Raw genomic sequence first — 22,565 nt, forward strand, 5'->3', positions numbered from 1 at the left:
CATTTTTCCTATTCAAAGATCATTTCTATTTTATGAATATATGATGCCTTTAACCACATTTTCTTTTCAATCAGCCTCAGCCAGGTCTTGGCATACCCTAAGGAAATATGAAAGGTATGTCAATCCTTATATTTTCAATAAGCTTTAAATTCTCATATGTGTACATTAAGGTTAAAGTAATATGATGGTGCTCAGTTTACAGATTAAAGATTTAGACATCTGTGGAAATAAATGCTTAAGCAGGCAGAGGGACATTCATAAATCTGTGTTATCTGAAGATGTATATTCTGTATTTGTATACCTAAAAGAAAGGTCTAAGTCTCTAAATATTAGCTTTGAAACCAGATGAATTTTTCTTCCCATTAGCAGAAGTCTAAAATAATTTTAAAAAACTTATACAGGACTAAATAAAGCTAGGTTAATGAATGTCAGTGCCTTATAATTTTAAATGTAGAAATTTTGTCTTTGCTTCTTATGACAGAAGTTTTATAGTATTTTCAAAACTGTGTTTTTGTTCATTGTGAAACATTCAAGTAGGTTTTCTTTCTGCTCAACTGGTATATTTTTGAGAAATGCTTTAGATGCTGCATTACTTCAACATGCTAACTAATAAAATAAAAGTTAGTAAAGTAGCAATACTGGATACAGGAATAAGTATTTTATTGATAGGGCTAACATCATCAGAAAGTTCAATCTAGTGTCCTAGATTGTGAACTGAGGGCAGCAGAAATTTTGCATTATTTATCTCTGAACTCCTCAGCAAAACATATTGTACAAAATAAGCATTTGATAAATACAGAATTGAAAAAGAGGTCACAAGAAGCCAGTAAATGAGTTAAAAAAAAAAAAAAAAAAAAGTCCTGATGTACACAGGTCCCAAACCTTATTTGCAGAGAAATAACTACTCAGAAAACAATATATGGAAATTTATAAAGTGAAATCAAAGAAATTCTGAGATTAGAGTAACCTCTTCAAGCTGCCAACTAGGAATGAAGAAATGTGTCAAAGAAGGAAAAAAAAGCAAACACAAATTTCTAGTGGTTTCTATTTTTTTATATTCTTCAAGTAAACAGAAGAGAAATACAGAAAATAAATACCACCAGAGATCACAAAATATAGGCATGCCTCAAGGTTTTATGTAGTAACAAACTAAGAGGACTTTTCCTTTCTAAAGTATTTCAGACTTACTGCTATAAAGTTTGAAGAAAAACGAGTTGGTTATCTAGGGGAAAAAAACACAACTAAAATCAGGAAATGGGAATTTTTCTTTGGACTAACATTTTAAATATTTGGCTATAGTAAATTTGTTTTACGCAATATATAAATTATAGAAAAGTTGTTAAAAATAAAGTTGTTCAAGCAAGTCATTTGTATACTCTTTCATTTTTATTTTAAATGTAGATTCTCATGGAAAAAATTCTGCCCTCAACAATACTCAGCAAAGAAAAATTGTCAAGATCTTTTCTGGATATATCAAAAGCAAACACCTCTCAAAGTTTGTCTACTATTATATTTAGTTCTTACAAACTTTAATAGAAATGGTAAAATAATTTAGAATAAGCAAAGGACCTTTACAGTGTCAAATCTGAGTTTTCTGGAACTTTTTCAGGTACAAAGGTAGACATAGTCATTATCCTGTAATAGTGCTTGTTAAAGAAAGTTTTGTACTGAGACTTGACAATGGTATTCTTCTCATTCCACAATCATTATTGGGCACATATAGGCATTTTGAATAAAGAGATTTTATTTTGGTTCAAATACTTATTTCCAAATAATCCTTATTTATCTTAATACTTTTTTTTTCCTGATTATGAAATCAGTATCTTAAAAAATCAATTTATACTTTACCACATAAATCTATTATTAGCAACTAGAAAATAATCCTAATTTGGAGTCTCTTGTCACCTACAATGTTCAATTTTAAAGTTCTTATTCTGCAAAAAGCCCATTTTGGGAAGTTAGGGTGTTCTTGATGATGACATCATAATAAATTCTGAGGTGAAAGAGCCAGTGAATTTGGATTCAATGTCTTGTCAAAGACAGCTCCCCAGCAGTAACTGATACAGTTTCTTCCATAGGGAAGCTGTCTAGAAAAAATATTTCTAGAAAAAAATTATTCTGCTCATATAAGGTTTGGGGGAAATTTTATAAGACATAACAACCCAAAACCAATTTTACCAGTTTTAAATTTCACTGTAAAGCAAGTCTCAACCTCTTCTTTCCCAAAACAAGAGCGCCACAGTCAACTTTCACCAGCACTGTGGTGGATGTTCCTTAAGGCAAGGGTTCTTGATGAGGACAACGGGAGTGAGTTGGGATCAGAAGGCAGGGGGAGCGTCATGCTTCTTAACAAAACATATCCCTTAGTACATGTTAAGAATTATTTTGTTATGCTCTTCTAATAAATTCAGACTTGTTTATACTGTACTATCTTAAAGGCTTAAATCTCAAATCTGATTAAGGTCTTCAATCTTTGGAATGGAAATATAAACAGTATACATACTAGATTAAATAAGCTTATAAGTAAAACCTCTTAATATAGTTATAAATATATGTATATATGTAAATAATTACATTGTTACATTTAATATATATCCACTGTATTTAAAAAGACTAATCTGAGGTTGATTTTAAGGAAAATATACAAGAACTTATGTATCCAAATGGGTTTCCTCCCCTGCAAAACAGTCATCTGGGAGTCCATGCTGTCACTGTTTGAATGGTTTTGGAATTCTTGGTGACAACTCCTTTAGTCAGTTTGACTCACATGTGGAAAGGGAGTCAAGTTTAGTTTTTAAGTCACACACAAGCAATCTCAAATTTGATTCATTCTCCTATTACTATTTTTTCTAATTCAAATACAATAAACCTATCTCCAAAAGTGTATTTTCTAACATCACAGATGATATTTAAAGAACATGATACAGCTTTAGGAGCTCTCACATTTTTATTTTTTAGCAACAGATATATTGCTGAAATAATACTGCCTGTTGATATGACTATTTTGCACTGATTTGGATGCATTAAGCTCTGATTTGTTTAAAAACACAAGAAGTCATATTCTAGTCTTAAAAACTGACCATAGCTTGCATGGTATAGGAGTAAAACATTTTACAAATTTTAAAGTTATCAACCTAGAATGTTTTTCTATTAAAAAATACTACTTACTGAAGCTCTAGTTTCTGCAGCTTTTGCCTTTTTTAGTCTGGTTTTCGCAGCATCCAAATCCAGTCTCTTATTTTGTAATAGTTTCCTTTCTTTCTATAAATATGGAAAAAAAAAAAAAAGGCTAATGATGCTAAAATCCATTAAAAAGCATACACATTTAAAGGATTATTCTCCATTAAATATATGAATCATCTGCTAAAGATCTATAATTACAAAATTGGCTATGAAGTGACACTTGACTCCTTTTTCCTATGGTTTTCAATTTTAAAATAATGGAGACATTCTAGATGCTTGAAAAATCTGGGAAAGATGGCGGGTGATGGCAGAAACAAAGGAGTCTTAATTTTAATATTTTGTGGTTTCGCTCCCCAGGTAATGTTTCACTCTATCTTTTTGGTTGTCACAACTGGGGGTGGGGGTGTGTTATTGGGTAGAAGCCAGGATGCTGCTAAATATCCTACAATGCAGTATGGCTCCCACAACAAAGACTTATTTGACTCAGAAAGTTAGTATTGTCCAGGTTGAGAAACTGTTTCACACAGATTATCTAGGAAATGCCTATGATAAAGGAGATACGAGCCTAGGGCAAAGTTTTCTGATATCTTAAGTGATCTACTGTAAGAACTAGGCAGCTTCACTTAATGAATAGTGAATAGCAGTGAATACAGTTCTACTACTCCAAAATGGAATTTCAGATTTCATATATTAAATTTCATCCTATTGACAATCTAATCTTTTAAATCATATTTTAACTTGGTAGCTTTTCTTTTGTCTCAGGTGAAATACTTTTTACCCAGAAACAAATTCAGTGTAAACATACTGAGTTTCTGTAATAATTTGTAATAAGAAAGCAGCAAATTAAAGTTTAAAATATTATTTACAATAAAGAATAATCTTGCAAAAATCTTAGGAAAAAAATCCACCTAGATCTCCATTCTCCATCACTGTAAATAACAAACAAAAAATAATATTAGGCTTGGCAAGGTGATATTTACTTCTTTGGCAATAAAACACAGCTGTATGAAGAGAAGATAAGAGGCTTCCAGGGATGCAAAAAAATAGGAAGTCAAACAACCAGAAATATAAGCTTCTAGAAATTACATTTTTGGCTCCCAGTTTAAATGAATAGTTACATGGCTATACTATCATGATATTCTATACCATATTTTTATAATTCCAGGAACTTAGTACTGGTAATGAACAAGAATCAATGCAAAGTAATCTCAATAACACTACAGGGACACAAACATAGAGTACATATCATCAATAGTCTTTTATGTTGGTCAGTTTTGTTTTCTGCTAGATATGCATCTGGCTAGGCTATTTAAATTTTCTAATCTGATACATCTACATGATCAAGAGGGCAAAATATTCATTAAAAACCGGAATTATATATCTAAATATTTTACTAAAAATAGGGAACATTTTCCAACTCACAGCAATTGTTTTGTAATCTCCTTCTATAAAGTTTCTTAAAGGAGTGAGAAAATTTAAGGCTGATGTTTGAATCAGTTCTCTGTCTGCTGTTCCAATTCGTTTTTGTGTTTCTCCACATTTAATAAGGGCATTACCTGCAAAGGAAAAAAATGTTATTTGTTTTTTATTTTTTACCATTTTCTGGTAATGTCAGAAAATAAAATCAGCAATTTGTTCTGCTTTAAAGTTAGCCATCATTTCTTTACTTAAGTAAAAATAAAATAGAATTAACTGTAGCTAGTTTCATTTTAAAGATAAATTTAAGATGATAAATATCTGAATAAAAATGACAAAGGTGAAGTCCTTATCATACCATAGTTAATTGTACCAATTCAACCAATGGAACACAAGAGAATAAATATGCTAAAAATTAGTGTTTATGGTCATAGCTCAAACAGCAGAGATGTTTAGAAAAGCATAATGCTTAAAATATTTTCATAAGTCAAAATTTGTCTTCTGTTTCTATATTTATGCATGGGCTTCAAGTATCTTTAAATAATAGTATAAATTTGTATCTTAAGTTAAAAGAAAAATCCATGTTTTGCAACACATATACCTTAATGTTTAAAGAGGACAAGTAGAGTGGAAAATAGAGCAAAAGAAAGGGAACTCACAAGACCAAGGTTATACTCCCAAGTCTACCCCTAATAAGTTTTAATTCTGTGGATCTTAATTCCTCCATGTTAGGATGAGATTAGATCTGATTGGCGAGGACGATAATACAACACAGTAGTTAAGATCTCCATGTCTGGATACAGATCTCCATTTGAATTATTAGCTGTAGGATTATGGATGAATTATGTAACCTAAGACTCAGTTTCCTTGTCTTCAAAATGGAGATAATTATACTGTAAGTAGGATATAAGTGAAGATTTATTGAATATATATGTTGTGTAATGTTAAGCCCAATGCCTGAAATACTCAATTGTTAGCTACTATCAATTACTAGTAAATAGATTCACAAAGCCCAATTCCAATAATCAGGGTAGAGTCAATAACAGAATTATTATAGGTGAAAACAGACTAAACAGTGGATTAAAAAAGGAAAAAATTTATAAGCCTTTTGAATGTTTATGCCCCACTGGGCCTTCAGCTTGATGAAGATAAGGGCTCGGTGCCCTTTATGTACCTTTATGACCACCCCCCACCCCCAGCATCTAATTGCATCTGACACAAAAAGGCACAAAAAAATGTTTGTGTAAAAATTTTCTAAAATAGTTAATATTTAGAAATAAAACTATAAAAATTTTAAGCATATTTAGACTTCTGAAAGAAGTACATTTGAAGACCACAATGTGAAAGTTTCAGTTGCATATCTAACATCCACTCAATGGATTAATGCCATTCATTATATAGTATTTAGGATACTTCCTTCTGACATAAGGTAACTACTAAAACTTCAAGTTCATTGTGTTTCAGAATTTAGGAACTATTTTATAAATCAGTAATATATGAAGAAAACCATTTACCTACCATTTCATACCCACATAAAGACCAATTTCTTGCAGAAGTCTTAATAAAGAGCATTTTTAGTCATGAACAATAGGAAAAGAAGTTATAGAAATCTTAAATAGCCTTATATTCTGAGAAAATTAGATTTGAGCTTCAGAGTTATATATTTAAAAAGTCAGTACAGTAACTAACAAAGCTGGCACAACTGAAAGCATGATTACAGAAAACTTGAATTACATGAATAAAATAAACATAATCCAAACATCCAGAGATTACCATTGTCAACATTTTTGTGGTACCAACATCATTGTGTAATGAAAGCACTAGTGATGTGTTCAAACACTATGTGCCAGGCATTTTAATATAAAAATAAATAAGCTCTCAAGAAAGCTTTAAAAAAATCTAGAGGAGACATATGTAATCAAATTTACAATGTATCACAAGAAGTAATGTATCAGAGGTTGCAAGATTCAATGGGAGTACCAGTGAAGAATTCATTTAACTTTTCAGATCTAAAAAGATTAATGTGAATTCACATTATATTATATACTTAAATATATTACACTGAACTGTACATATTTACTGGCTACCTGTATTTCTCACTTTATCCAAAAATTTAGACATAAAAAATTTGAAGTTAAAATCGATTCTACGAAAATTAGGTAACTGTTAATGATGTCTCAAAGTAGTAAAAATCTAAAAGTAAAGTTATTAACTTGGTAGATCTTTTTACCCTTTGCTTACCATAAGCTGTTCCTGGGCCAAACTCAGTCCCTGCATCAATCATATATTGTCCCAAAAGTTCTGGGTTGTTTATACGACTTGGAGCTTTTCTATCCAGTTTCTCATAAACAAATTCTTCTATCCTGGCATCTAGGAGAAAGGTTTAAACTTTCAATGATTTCAAAAAAGCAAAACTACTTATAAGACTGTGTTTTTCCCTCTCTGAGCCATTTATCATTCTGTAAAATAAACATGAAGTTGGCATGCTTCTAAGTACATGTCTTAGGAGAGAATTTTTAATTTTTATGTTACAGTATTACACAGCTCTAAGAAACTTTTACTTTAGAAATCTGATAAAATGTTTTGGCACAAAAATATTAACTTAAAGTAAGACTATTACGAATATTCTCTGAGATTTTAAGAGAGTTGGTTATTCACTTAGTATCTAATGAAGTTGCCTTTGTCCCATTCATACACAGCCTAAGTTTTAACTTTGAACACATTCATTTCAATTTCAAAACCAGGGATTTCTAGCTATGAAAATGTAGATATAAGGTACCTATAAGAACTAGAGAGTCACATACTTCCAATACCCTTTTCATGCTTTTGCTTGCTCACATGCTCTCTCTCCTTCCTAGAATCTAAATATAGGTATGGGAATTTAAGGAATAGAACAATCCAGGCATAGGACAGTCAAAGACAGAGATTAGCAATATGATCTCCTGGCTTAATTGTATTTAATTTTGTTTAAAGTACAAGATGTATCTCTCAGCATGTATGCACCTTAATATTAACAAGAGGCTTAAGATACAAAATAGGTTAAAAGCAAAAATGGAAGGCTAGTATACATGGAGAGGAAAAAAATCAGTAAAATCTGAATATTAAGACTCAGCGTAATGTAAGAGATATTCACACTTACACTGCCACCCAATAGTGAGGTATTTTAGAGACAAATGAGAAAAAGTCAGTTTCAAGAAAAAATGATAAACTAAGAATCAAAATTATAATCCAAAGAGAAGCTAAAATAAATAGGTTCCTTCTAAGCTCCTCAGGTAATCCCTCCACAAGTGGAAGCTTCACACAGTACACTGAAAACTTAAAAAATGAACCGAACAAGTAAAAGAAACACTTCAGGAGCCACCACAAGCATTAATTATAATACATAAAATAGGCTGCTGGAAAAATACTTGCTTTTGTGGTAGACTTTGGAGCAGGATCAGAAGTTTTTAAGGACTTTTAAAACCTTTAAATTAGTTAAAACTATAATGAGTGAGTCCAAAACATAACCATTTAAAAAAATGTTAACTGCATTTCAGAATTTCATTTTCTGACTGTGAGAAGGCTTCTTAGCTTTGTTGCATTTCTACCTATTTGGTCAAAAGTTCAAAGTTGAACCTTAGGTTGATTTCATTCAGTTAATAAAACATTTGGTATATTTAAACTAAATGTTAATTTCATTAGGACATTAATAGATCATAATACAATCTTAAAAAAATATGTGGGCAACACTGCTATAATGAAATATGTATTTCTGGAAAATATAGGTTCTGGAAAACTGTACCCCAAAAATAACAGAGTTTAGAGGAAAATGAAGTTTGGGCCTGACCACTCCTAATCTATATAACTTTATAATCAGAGTGCAAACAAAAAACTCAATTTTGTTTACTACTTCAGATTTAAAACACTAATGTAAAATTGTACTATATAAGCCACTGTAACTTTATGCTGATGAAACTCCCGTTTCTCAGGTGTGTATGAGTTTGTCTGCCATTCAGAAAAAAATATAGAACAGACTACTTATGTGAGAAGCTCTGGACAGGGCAAGGAACTAAAAGAAAAATGCCTACTACTTTTTTAAGGTGCCGTGGTATATAATTTAAGTAGCCTTAAATAAGAAATACCACATAGTGTTCAAAGACAACAGGATTCAAAGTATAAAAGGCCTATTTCAGAAAGTCACCACAATAGTACAAAATTTTGGGGGCGCTTGGGTGGCTCAGTCAGGTAAGCATCCAACTTCAGCTCAGGTCATGGTCTTGCAGACTGTGAGTTCGAGCCCCGCGTCAGGCTCTGTATAGACAGCTCAGAGCCTGGAGCCTGCTTCTAATTCTTCTCTCTCTCTTTCCCTCTGCTCCTCCCCTGCTCACACTCTGTTTATCTCTCTCTCAAAAATAAACATTAAAAAAATAAATAAAATGTACAAAATCACTAACACTTTGTGTAGTGCTTCAGGTTCACAGAATAGCAACAAAGTTTAAAGCCTGGAAGTTAATACCTAAAAGTAAGCTTATGGCATTTCCAACATGGTCACAATACTGGGGCAAATGGGAATGAAAGCATTTGCTGCTTTGTTCTTCAGTTTTGATGTATAAAGCTCAACAGTGAAAAGACTGGGTGTTAATACACCAGTTCAAGTTCAATTTCCACTTCTAATTGGCTAAGCTACATTGTATAAAATGCTAACTTGTGACTTGCAATTACTAAACAATTGTTGTGTACTTTATTTGAAATTTATTGCAATAGATGGGTCATCTGAAAAACCTTACAGAGTTGTCTGAAAATCAAATAGAATAATTTATGTAAAACTTAACATAACCATAAATAATTGTAACTATGTAAGTGTTCATGTAATTTTTCCTTAATTATTTAGGGACAATCTCCCCATATGTAAGAAAAATGTTAATTTATTTTCACAGCTCTTTCTAACTCATAAAAGTAAAAGTCACTCCCTGATATTGAGTTTTCAAGAGCATTCTACAAAGGCATAAAAAACACTATCAGTCAATTTGTCAGAGGGTACACAAAGAGGTGTTTATCACCCTCTTCTTCACCAAAAGCACACACACACAAACCCAACAGACCCTACAGCCACAAACCAAAAACTTTTGTTTTCCAATAGCTATCAAAATCTTTTTTGTTTTGTTTTTTTACATAGAAAAACCCTACTAACAGTACCCTTTAATAGATTAGTCAATAACATAAAGGTAAAAAGTTTCTTACTTGGATTTGGCTGCAATAACACTTCAGTTTGTTTCATTATTTTTTCTGTCCATATTTTGGTACATTCAGCTTTGCTAAGAAGGTTCTCTAAGTGAGCATCCAATTCTGTCTTCTCTGCCTGGCCAAGCTTTTCTTCTGTGAACTGTTATTAATTATAAAAAAAATTAAATATACCTCAAACACATCTTAAGAACCTATATCAATAATTAAAAACTCAAATCCACACAGTCCCAAACATACAAATAATTGTTTGCAAACCATTGCACTGAATGCTTTTTTTGTCCTTATGGAAAGTTATCCATACCTCTGAATCTGGACCCTTTCCAGGGTCCAGGATATTAAGGTATATCCTTAGTTCTGCTAAAATGTACAGTGTGAATTCTAGAGAAAATCTAGTGTACTGCCTGGTATATAAATATTTCTTACATATAAAGGTAGGATGGCATAGTGGTAAGGAGTAAGAATTTTGAGTTCATTGTGCTCAATTCAAATTTTGGCTGCACTGCTAACTGCGTGAACTAAGCAAGCTTTTGAATATTTTTTCTTAGGTATCTTCTATGATAAAAGAGAGAGGATACATATCGTACAGTGCTTGAGAATTAAGTAAAAGTATTATGTAGATCACTTTGTTCAGTGTCTGGTAATTATTATTTTGAATTTAAAAAAGGCTGCTTATGTTTAACGTGGCTTTGTATTAATGGCATTTGAATCACCCCTAGTTAAATATGCTTTTATGGGATGTTCTGGGAAACTATCATTTAAGTTGTTTCTTCAGGATATGTTACAACAATTAATTTATAGACTAACTTTTGGGGCATATCCTATTCATATTGAGGAGGCATTTTTTAAAGATCATAAAATGTAGTTAAATATACTCAGCATATCAATTTTTATTATCTTGAATGTGTTAGTTTTGGAGGAAAGGCAGCATTGCCCATTCAAGAACAAAGAGGTAAAAAGATTTCCATGTGGATTTTATGGAGATTCCTGAAGACTTTCAATTAAACACTAGCAATGATGACTCCGGAAAAAAAAAAAAAAAAAAAAGTGATGACTCAAGGTGTTTATCATGTATAATTTTTCTCTAGAATATATGGCTTTCTCTCATCCTAACACAGGCATATCACTAGCACTAATTCTATACTCATTAGTCATGACTCACTTCTGGGCAATAGAATATAATGTTTACCTTGCTTTTTTCCCTCCTTTTCATTTCTTAAAATATCTTCTGCTGCTCCATTTTTCTGAGTTTTACTATCTGTTTCTTTCAGCATTCCTATTGGTCTAATACTTTCCATTGATGATCAGTTAACATTTTTAGCTAAAGGTCCTCTAGAATGTTATTCTTAGAGTCTGGTGTTAGCTCCCCACTGAAGCTCAGGAGGTCGAAATAAAAGCTTTAATAGCTTTTGTACAGCCTTACGTTTTTTTGAGACTGGCTTACAGACAAGCCCTGACCCAGTGAGTGCAACTGAAAATAGAAGTTCCAAAGCTATTGCCTAAGCCCACAACCTTGCAGTGTACTGTAACTGAGGATGGGAACAGGAGATGCATTGGGCAAAAGATCAAAACCCTGATGCCAAAGTCAGTTTGATAACTACTGTAATTTCACTCTTAGGAGCGAACTCTGGTATTCTCTCTACAGATCCCTAAAGATTCTAGGCTACAGGCCTCCTACAGAGGTTAGAACTTTACATGTTCAAGGTCTACTTCTAATGGTTAAATAGGTTATCTCCCAGATAAAGCAATCAACAGAAGGCACAGAAAGGGGGGAATACATACAGGTTAACATCATCTATATAGGCTGATCTACCAATAGAGAAAAATTCTTAACTTAGCACCTTAAGAAGCATACATATTTCTTTTTTCCATTCATTTCTTCAACAAATATTAAGCACCTTAATATGTGCAATGCCCTATTCTAAGCATATGGGTTTAAGCAGCCAGAACAGACAAGGTTTCTGTTCTTAGGAAGCTTATATTTTATGGAACATACAATAAACAACAATTTGATAAACAGGATACAAAAAGACAATGGCTAGAGGACTGACAAAGTTGGTCCTATTATATCTTGAGTAACTGAACAATTAAATGAGTGAATTAATGAATTTGAGTGTAGAAGAAGGAAGAATTTATTCTGCAGGTAAAGGGGGAAACAGAAGAATCAGGTAAGGCTTCAAAGGAGAGGAATATGCAACCTGGGCCTGGATTGGAATAGGAGTTTGAAAACTGAGGGATGTGGGCGGTTAGGGAAACAGCTGTTCTGAGCCGATAACAACTGACCTAAGAGAAAATGGTAAGAAATGAGCTATGTAAAGATCTAAGGGAAGGATATAGAGTCCTTTGATGACTGATCTTCAAGTTGCATTTCTAGAAGATTCATTAGCATTGCCTTTATACATGTTAGTTTTTTATACAAGTCCTTAACAGGGGCACCTGGGTGGTTCAGCCAGTTGGGCATCTGACTTCGGCTCAGGTCATGATCTCACAGTTCATGAGTTCGATCCCCAGATCGGGCTCTATGCTAGAGCTCAGAGCTTGGAGCCTGCTTTGGATTCTGTGTCTCCCTCTCTCTCTCTGCCCCTCCCCTGCTCATGCTCTGTCTCTCTCTCTCAGAAATAAACAAACGTTAAAAAAAAATTAAAAAGTCCTTAACATATTTAACAACCAAGAACACATTAAAACAATCCACAGATCCATAATTTAAAAAATCACTATTTATTGGGTCAGTTTTTGTGCAAGGCACTCTACTAAGAACTAGAACACATGCTCACCATTACAGGAGAACTAAATGAAAAACATCTAAATAATATAAATGTACAGGCCTATTTTCTTCAGTATATAAAATCATGTTAAGCTTTATCTAACAGATGTTTTAGAAACACTGGTATTAAAGGTACAGGCTAGAAATTATTAGAAAATGTTTATAAATAGTGATTAAAGGAACAGTCACTAAGTTTATCTGACACAAGTTAGGTTTCAGGGCAAGTTTTCTCCCAATAATATTTCAGAGAACCAACAATTAGAAAGTTGATTATTTGGAAAATAAAATATTTCAGAGTTTAGGTCAAAATATCTGTTTGCTTAATTATGTAGTATTTTCTTTATGATTCTCATTATACTATCATATAGTATCTTTCATTAAATATTTGTCTTTTTCATTGAAAGAATATATTGACTGAAAGATACTGAGTGTGAAAGTATAATAGAGCACAAACCATGAGAGACTCTTGAATGCTGACAAAAACTGAGAACTGATGGGTGTAGGGGGGAGGGGGGATGGGCATGGAGGAGGGCACTCGTGGGGATGAGCACTGGGTGTTGTGTGGAAACTAATTTGACAATAAACTATTTGTAAAAAAAAAAAAAAAAGCAAGTGGAAAAAAAAAAGAAAGTATAATAGAGTAAAGCTGAGTCATTTTCATAAGAGTCTGAGAAAGAGATAACGAAAATATAAAAACTAACTTACAAAAGAAGATCCTAAAAACACAGGTTTTTATTATTTTAGTTCAAAAGCATAAAAAAGCCAAAAAATATAATGAATGCTGAACTATAGGTGAGATAAAGTACGATCAGAGAAAATCAGTTTAGAAAATAGCAGTTCTGTAGGAATGCTCACATGAGCGGTGTATGTTGGTGCCAATAATAAATTCTGATGTTTATTTGCATTTTCTGAGAGTAAAAACAGTTATTCTTTACCTACATCTAGGCTTTAAATTCCAGTATGTTATATGTGGTCTTGTTTTATTTTCTAACTTGTTTTTAATGTTTTCTTTTCTCAATAAGATCATTTGTAAGTACTTTTTTTTTTTTTTATACTTCTGTATTTTTAACAGTGTCAGGGCTTAGGATAAAGTAGAAATGCCATATACTAAGCTGTGCATTTTATACCAAATATTAAAAAAAAATTCAAAAACCAAAACAAACCCTTTTAACACATAGATAAGAATCATAACTGTAGTGATGAACATTTTGCCCAATGTGTCAGTACTGCGATTCAGTTTCACATCTGTTTAAAATAGTCTCTTTTTAAGACTTCCAGTAAATAGTTGCTGATTTAAAAAAATTAGTTTTTACTACCATTATACTAAGATATTGTTTTTCCTTGCCCTTTTGTTTTTGTTCACAGCACTCTGGTCAGCTGTATCCTATAGCCTACCTTTGCTTCCTACATGATATCCAATAGCTATCAACTTAAGGTTAACTTTAACCCTATCTAGAATGAAGAACAACAACAAAGAAAGATGCAGGTATAGAAAAACACTGAAAATGTTATCATATATTTAGGTTGAAATTCTACATTTATATTTTATGACTCAAATTTATAATTGTAAAAGGCGAAGTATCTCCCAGTTTACTATGGGGGTTTAAGGATTTTTTTCTATCATTAATCTGAAGGTATGACATATTAAGTTAATGATACAGTATATTTAACACATATATTTTTCTCTGAAACGTTTTTAAGAAAGTATATAGAAAATGAGTTATATCAACTAAATTTAGGAAATTTAAGTTGTTAATAAAAATATTTGTGGGGTATATATTTTCTTCTATTAGAAGTGAGATGAATAATCAGCACAAGACATGGTTCTTGCCATCAAGGATTTTATGATCTTAAGAATACCAGTTAAACTTGACAATAAACTATTAAAAAAAAAAGAATACTGGTTAAACAGAAACATAAAATTTTAATAATGGCACCCTTCTGAGAAAGACAGAAGACCTTTTCTTCCTTTAAAAAAAAATCCTAGATGTCTGGGTGGCTCAGTCGATTAGAGGTCTGACTTTGGCTCAGGTCATGATCTCATGGATTGTTGTAGCCCTGTGTTCAGCTCTGTGCTGACAGCTTAGAGCCCAGCATCTGCTTTGCATTGTCTCTCTCTGTTCCTCCTCAGCTCACTCTCTCTCAGAATACATAAATATTTTTAAAAAATTCTTTTCCTAATCACAAAAAATTTAAAATTTTACTTAAAAAATTTTTCATTTTCAACATATATAAGTTCAAAATCATTACTAAGTTTGAAGTCTTCTAATGATCACCAGTTGTTAGTTAAAAATAATAGTTGAGGGGCGCCTGGGTGGCTAAATAGGTTATGCGTGTGACTCTTCATTTCAGCTCAGATCATGATGGTGAGATTTAGCCGGGCAACAGGCTCAGTGCTGAGTATGGAGCCTGCTTAAGGTTCTCTCTTTCCTTCTCCCTCTGGTCCTCCCCCACATACACGCACATGCTCTCTCTCTCAAAACAAAACAAAAAACACCCACAAAAGACCCCTATAGTTGATTTTAAGCGTTTTAATGAACTTTAGCAGTACCATTTAATAAAAACTTTTGTGAAAACAACCTACAATGAAAGTCAGAATATGTCATAGAAGTCCAAATCCAATGTTCTCTAAAATGCAATTTGATATACAATTTTCTCATAATGATTTCATTAGGAATACAGTAAAATGACACGAGAACAGAAAGCTTAATAATCCCCTTCTCTTTATATATTTTTCTTTTTAAAATTTTTTTAATGTTTTATTTATTTCTAGGAGAGAGAGAGAGACAGTGTGAGCAGGGGAGGGTCAGAGAGAGAGGGAGTCACAGACTCTGAAACAGGCTCCAGGCTCTGAGCCAGCAGTCAGCACAGAGCCCGATGCGGGGCTCAAACCCACGAACCGCGAGATCATGACCTAAGCGAAAGTGGGACGCTTAACCGACTAAGCCACCCAGGCGCCCCCTTTTTAATTTTTTTTAATGTTTTATTTATTTCTAGGCGGGGGAGAGAGAGAGAGAGAGAGAGAGAGAGAGAGATAGCGTGAGCAGGGGAGGGTCAGAGAAGGAGGGTTTTTTTTTAAAATTTTTTTTTAATGTTTTATATATTTTTCGTTAAATACTGCTTTAAGGAAAGGACGGTCTTTGAGTCAGCCACATTATGCCAGGCACTGTGATCCTTTCTTTACTACAGGCTAGGCATCTAGAGTACAGGATTCCATATCATGCTTTACTAGGCAGAGAAAAACACAACAAGTAAAAAGGCGATGTGATGAAAGACACCTATTTAGTATCAATTCTTTTAGTGGGTAAAGTAATATTCTAAAAGTTATCTAAACTTCTTAGGGTAAAATATATAACACAAATTTGGAATATAATGAATTAGCAAACTGTAAAGTAGATCCTTCTCAACTTATTCTCAATTTTGGCTGCTCTTTGGAATTACCTGGGCAATCTTTCAAAAACAATGATGACAAATCCAACCCCAAGGATTCTTCCTTAACTAGACTGAGATGCAGCCTGTAAAGATTCCACAGGTAATTTTAAGTGCAACTAAGTCTGAGAACTACTGTTCTAAGCGCATAGGTGGTTATTTTAACACCAGGTTAACAAATCGTCTTCTATCTAGCAGTTAACTAAATTAACACCAATAGCACCAAAGGACGTGAAAAGTTTTGGGTAACACTAAATATGTAAAGTTTTTACATAAGGAGAAAATGTATGGACTTTGAATGTGACATGTTTTATTTAGTAGAATTTAAGAGACAAGGTGAAGTTGTTGCAGTTTAAATTCCACAGAAGAAACAGGATTTCAAAAGGGCTTGGGTGAGTGTTTGGTCACATTAGAATTCCATCCAGATAGGATCTGAAAGAAGTTAGTTGAGGGCAGCAGCATATTCATTTTTACCTCTAGGCTTAGACACACCATCGTTTGCTAAATTAAACTGGAGATGAAAGCCAAGCTTGCAACTAAATTTTAAAGACTTCCCCCCCGCCTAAGAAAATAGCTGGCATTCATGAAGTTTATACTGTAACTTCAGTAGGCAGTTCAAAGGAAATATTAGAAAAGTAAAACAAAACTCCTAAGTAATTTAAGTTGAAAATCTATTTTTTAGAAAGGATATGGTCTTATTTTAAAGACGTGCAAAGTTTTGCTTCACTATCAATTCTGAAGTAAAAATGTGTCCACTTGAAACATTTATCAATTGAAGTAACAGAATAGTACTTCACAAAATGGATATTTACTACAAAGAATAAAATATTTAATTATGATAAATTGGGGCTAGACTATGAAGTCTATGAGGGCAGTGACCAAGTCTCTGCTATCTTTGAAGGTACTTAACTAGAAGGTACTTAATACAGGTTGAATTAAACAGTTTAAAAGTTTAGACTGGTCTTAGTCAACTTTAACTTCAGCAGATTTAATGTTAGAAAAATATTAATAAAAACAACAAATTACTTACCATACTAAATGACTCAAAGAGTAAACTTTGCATATGGATATCCGGCCTGACTAAAATGATATAATTTTTTCTTCCTTTTTTTTTTTTTTAAATTTGAGAGGGAGAGCACAAGCAGGAGGGAGGGACAGAGGGAGTGAGAATTTTAAGCAGGCTCCATGCTGAGTGGAGGATCTCGACCCTGGGACCACGAGCTGAGCCAAAATCAAGAATTGGAGGCTCAACCAACTGAGCCACCCAGGTACCCCTTAAAATTATACAAATAAAAGAACGATGTTGGATAGTGAGAGGGGAATGAGAAACAGTTGATTCCTTAAGATATACAAACTTAATAAAGATGTGAAAGCCAGAGTAATAGAATTTTATAGCTCCAAGGACCTTCATTAGAAGAAAAACACCATATGATCATACAGAATTGAAAAATGACACAAGTTTTCACATCCAAGCTCTTGTGGTCTGAGATGGACTGAAGTTTCATCCAGAGGGAAGGAAAGACTACACAGAGAGAGGGTGGAGGGTACTGAAGAGGAATTTAACTGTATGAATAAAAGTCTACAGTTAGAAAAGTGCAAGATATTTTGGAAATTAAAAAATAATTTGATAGGAATATAGTGTTTATACATGAGTGAGAGAAAAGACAAGGCCGGAAAGGAGTATGTAATACTCAACTAAAGAGTCCGGACAGAAAAGACAGATACTAAGAATAAATGGCTTTTTAAGACCCTAATAATTTATGGAGAATACATTACCTGATGGTTTTGTATTCTCTATTATTTTGAAGGAGTTAAGAATAACAAAAGCACCCAAATGGATTGTTAATATTTTACCTTAATATTCTTTCAAAGTGGCAAGGCATATAAATAGAGCCCGACGAAGGGCCTTAACTCACAAACTGCTGAGATCACGACCTAAGCTGAAACGAAAAGTCAGATGCTTAACTGACTGAGCCACCCCTGCATCCCCATATAAACAGATTTTATAAGAGAATAGAGTGATGAAACCTATTTGTATGTTTAATAGTTTCTTTTTTAAAATAGGGAATGTTTACTTTTTAACCTAAAAACTTTTAAGTAAAATGAAAAAAGATATGGCAGTTGGCCACCAAGAGAATGGCCTATTCCTTAAGGTATAATTTGATTTGAATAGAAATTATTATTTAGAAATGTGAAAGCTGAATTCCATTCCTACTGTTCTTATTGCTTATAATGAGTAACTGGCATAGCTCTTACCCTATTCTTAGCATGAAACTTGGCACCTGGCACTATACTGATGTCAAGTCAATTTAGACTGAGTGTTCAGTTATTAACACTAAAATGACAAAGCAGTGTTTTTGTTAAAAATTACTACACAGCATTCCAAATTTCACATGTTGCATTTTGGAATCATCTTTTTCTTCTTACATAATTAAAAAAAATAGTGCTGTGTAAAAGGTCAAACATTCAAAAGTATAATAGTATACTGAAACTCAGCTTCATAAGTGAACATTCTGCCATTGTTTCAACTACTCCCTTTTTCTCTTCTAGAATATTTTAAAGCAATCCTCAGATATAATATAGCATATACATAAATATTTCACAATCTATTTCTAACAAATACAGACTTAATATAAAAAGATATACTGAAAGAGTCCTGAAATTTTTCCCTTCTCAGTAAATAGCCCAAGCCCAAGCCTCACTGTCATCCATAACACAGCTTTCTCCCCTACCCAAAAGCCAGCTGAAGCAATACTGAATAGATTCTGAATCGTCCCTCCTACCACTGTCGCCTAAGTCATATCACCTCTTGCCTATCCTATGGCCACAGCTCCCTAACTGATGACCCCAGTAACCCAGAACCTCAGGGTCTTCAAACCTTTCCCCTCTGCCTAGAATGCTTTTCCTCCCCAAAACTGGAATTGTCACTTCCTTGAGGTCTCTCAGAAGTTGATCCTGTTGGAAAGACTTGCCCTGATCATTATACAACCTGGCAAAACCCACCACCCCCGCCATTAACCTATCACCTCTGGCCTTTTTCTTCATCACAGCCTGATGTATTTACTAATTTGTCTTCTCTTGCTAGATTATAAACTCCAGGAAGGCAGAGGTCTTGCTGATTTTATTCACCAGTATATCACCAGGGTCCAAAATAGTAGTGTTAAGACAGACATGGCAACAGGCGTTAAGTATTTAGTACTGAAAATAATTTGATAGCTAAAAGATTAGGACAGAATTTAAAAACTAAAGAATTTGAAACAATGAGTAATTAAAATTCATCCAAAAAGTACAACTTTTGAGAGCTTTGCTAGATTTTTTAAATCAAGTCTTCACAATTTAAATCAAATTCTAAAAATAAATAAATAAGTAAATCAGCTTCTAGTACATGTGTCCTATTTAAGCACTGTGGATTCTATACCTGAAAATATATCTCTGGCAAATAAAATCTTTGGGTATCAGCAATAAAAAATACCAAAAGCCTCTTTTCAGTTAACATTAAGTCTCACAAAATCAAATCATTTCAGACCCTCAACCATTCACTCTCCTTCCACTTGTCTTCTATTAGAAGCTAATTTAAATTAAGAAATCATTTTAACCATACAGTTCAATGTCTTTACAATATAGTTTATATTTTATGTTTTTAAATGTTTATTTTTGATAGAGAGCAAACAGGGGTAGGGCAGAAAGAAGGGAAGACAGAGGATCCGAAGCAGCCTCCAAGCTGACGGTAGAGCCCTATGAGGGGCTCGAAGTCACCAACCTTGAGATCATGACATGAGATGAAGTCAAATGCTTAACCAAACCATCCAGGCGTAACGAACCATCTATAGCTTATATTTTAATGAAGGAGGAGGAGATAAGGGTTAAGGCAGCTAGCTTATTACTCACCATGCAGATTTTGTTAAACCTAGAAATTAAGATCTAAAAGGAATTTCCCATGCCTTAAGTATTGTCTGTTTAAGTGTTATTGACATGCTCAGATTGTACCAGATGATCTTTAAAGTCTCTCCAGTCTGTGACATTCTATAATTCTATATATGCAATGCCTATGCTGGAAGAGAGAAGCAGCTTGCAATGAGTAGTAGATCAGGCAGCAAATGACTATTTACTAGCCACCCACGAAACGTTAAACAAGTAACTTCTATGGGGCTGCTTCCTCATATATAAGAGGGGTTAACAGCATCTATCTGGCAAAGTTACAGAAAAGGACAGTAAATAATCTGTCAAATGCCTTGCAAATGTTTCACAGGTTTTTCACAATAAAGGCAGCTATTGCCTAGATCTATTTCTACCATTCTCTTGCCAAGAATAATGCGATGTTAAGATCAATTCCACCAATAAAACTGGGGTAAAGGAGACAAGTGAAGTAGTAGGCGGTGCAACTGGTTTACATTTCAGTACCAGTTTGGCATGCGTACTAGAAAATTATTTTTGTTTTCTCTTTACAAAGGGGGATGTTGTGGCTACTATCACTATGCCATGAATTTAAACACCAGATTGTTTACAACTCGTGTTGTGGTGAAATTTACATCTGCTCATAGCTCTAACCGGGTTGACAGAACGTGGGTGACGGCTGTGGAAAACTGTCCAAGTTCCCGAGGACGGACACTTCCGTGACTGCGGAATGCCGCGGGACGGCTACATGTCCCCCTTAAAGTGTATCTGAAACATTACAACTCTGACAACAGGCGTAACACCAATCTTCCCCTCCCCCCTTCTCCTGTCCTACTGCCGACGCTTCCCATTTTGAGAAGGAGGTGGGAACCCCCAAACTCCAGGCTTCCCAAGGCCTTGGCTGAGGTACGGAGGCCAACTGACGATCTCCACTTCGCCCGCGGACCGCCCTAAGCCCGGCGGCCGTCCTTTCAGGGAGAGAGAGGGCTGGAAGGAACCGTGCTGGCAGCTCTTTGGGTTCAGGGGCAGGAAAAGGAAACTTCCTTCTTGGACTCGGCGGGGAGAGGGAGAGAGACGAAAGGAAAGGGTGGGGGTGGTGCAAGAAAGGTCCGTCTCTCTCGTCACCGCGCCGGACTAGCAGGGCCTCTGCCCTCCCCGGGAGGGCGGCCACACCGGCACCAGCGTTGTGGGGCCAGAAAGGCGGGCGGTGCGGTCTCTCGGCCCGGAGCCGAATTCAAGGTGTCCTCCCGGAGCGGGGGAAGCTCCGACGCCGTCCCCAGCCCGTCTCCCTTCCGGGGAAGCGGCGGTTGAACCCGAGGCGGGCAGAAAACTGCCGCCGAGCCCGGAGGGGCCACCAGGCCGCGCCCATCACCCAGGCCTCCGGCCGCGGGCCTGCCAGCCGGTCCGTGTGGCCGGGTACGGGGAGCGCCGCCCCTCGCGCGGCCCCCTCCATGGCCCTCTCGGGCGCCACCACTCTGCCCCCCACCCCGACCCCCCACCACCGCCGTACCTGCACAGCACGACTGAGGAAGGTGCCCGCGTCCGCCGCCAGCTTCTTCACGTTGAAGTCCATGATGTTCATCCTGCGCGGCGGCGGGGCGGAGCTGCCGGCTGACCGAGCGGGGTGGCGCCGCGGCCGGGCAGGGGCGCGGGGCGCGAGCGGCGGAGGCAGACGTGGTAGGTGGAGAGAGGCGGCGCCAGCCCCGCCGCAGCAGCTGTCGTTTCCGTGAGGGGGAAGCGAGAGGGTGGGGCGAGGGGAGAGAACGAGCGGGGCGGGCCGCGCGCCCGGGTGGCGGCGGCGACGGCGGCCGACCCGCTGGGCCTGCTCCGCCGGGAGTCTGGCGCTGGCGTCGGCACTAGCCGCCGAGGGCGTGAAGGAGACTGGAGGACCGGTGATCAGCCGTGTGGCACCGGGTTCGGGACGCAGGAAGCCAGCGCCGGCCGCGGGGTGGAGCCTTTTCAGAGATTGTCGCGGGAACAGCGACCCCTTCTGGATCTCCGCGGCGCAGTCGCGGGGCGCGCCGGAAGCTCGGCCAGCTCCACCGGAGGGAGGGTCACGTTAGCTCCGAGGAGGGGGTCGTGGGGGGTCGTAGTTTGCAGGTAAGCCCCTGAGAATTGCGAGCAGAGACAACCCAAATCCCCCTTTTTGTTTCAAGAGAAAATATGAAAATCGTAGCACAGAATTACAGTGTCTGTCAAATTACTACCGACAGCTCCCTAACATCTTGTAGCAGCCACGCCCCGCGGATCCCTGACGCCTGTTGGCTCTCGGCTAACGTTTGCTGGGTAGGGCTGAGATGCCACCGAGTGTGTTGTTCATTAGGATTACTGAGAATCTTCCGTGTACCAGGACTGAATCAGGTTCTGACATACCATACTGAACAAGACTGCCCGTGGCCTCAAGGTACTCTCAATTAGGTTCCTTGACAACCTGCGGGGCCTTCACCCCTACCCGAAGCTGTTAACTATTTGCTGCCACAGGGGCTTTGATTACCTTAAGGCGCATGCTGGATTGTTCGAGCAACACAAGCTGCCTACTGTGTGCAAAGTGCAGTGATGGGGGACACAAAGTGCCAGGTGGAAGACACAAGGAAGTATAAAATGGTGAGTGAGATAGACTAACTCTTAACCCTTAACATTCAGCGTGGGGAATTTTAGT

The 22,565-nt window shown here is 36.0% G+C and overlaps 1 protein-coding gene across 8 annotated transcripts in view; it reads right to left on the minus strand.

The window, feature by feature from the left end:
* Window positions 1-21,788, minus strand: part of SH3GLB1 (SH3 domain containing GRB2 like, endophilin B1) — a 40,311-nt gene extending 18,523 nt beyond the window's left edge. The window contains exons 1-5 of one of the 8 annotated variants that reach the window (XM_039255733.1): window positions 21,417-21,788; window positions 9,820-9,961; window positions 6,841-6,969; window positions 4,606-4,739; window positions 3,169-3,261 (exon numbers count right to left, since the gene is read on the minus strand). In XM_039255733.1, coding sequence (XP_039111664.1) covers window positions 3,169-3,261; window positions 4,606-4,739; window positions 6,841-6,969; window positions 9,820-9,961; window positions 21,417-21,488 — 570 coding nt within the window. In that variant the 5' untranslated portion in view covers window positions 21,489-21,788. The remainder of the gene's footprint in view (window positions 1-3,168; window positions 3,262-4,605; window positions 4,740-6,840; window positions 6,970-9,819; window positions 9,962-21,416) is intronic. The other 7 variants (XM_039255735.1, XM_039255737.1, XM_039255734.1 and 4 more) reach the window with 7 other exon arrangements.
* Between the last annotated feature and the right edge of the window lie 777 nt (window positions 21,789-22,565).

The sequence above is a fragment of the Hyaena hyaena genome, unplaced genomic scaffold (assembly GCF_003009895.1).
Source record: "Hyaena hyaena isolate Hyena2069 unplaced genomic scaffold, ASM300989v1 scaffold_544, whole genome shotgun sequence".
Classification (NCBI taxonomy): domain Eukaryota; kingdom Metazoa; phylum Chordata; class Mammalia; order Carnivora; family Hyaenidae; genus Hyaena; species Hyaena hyaena.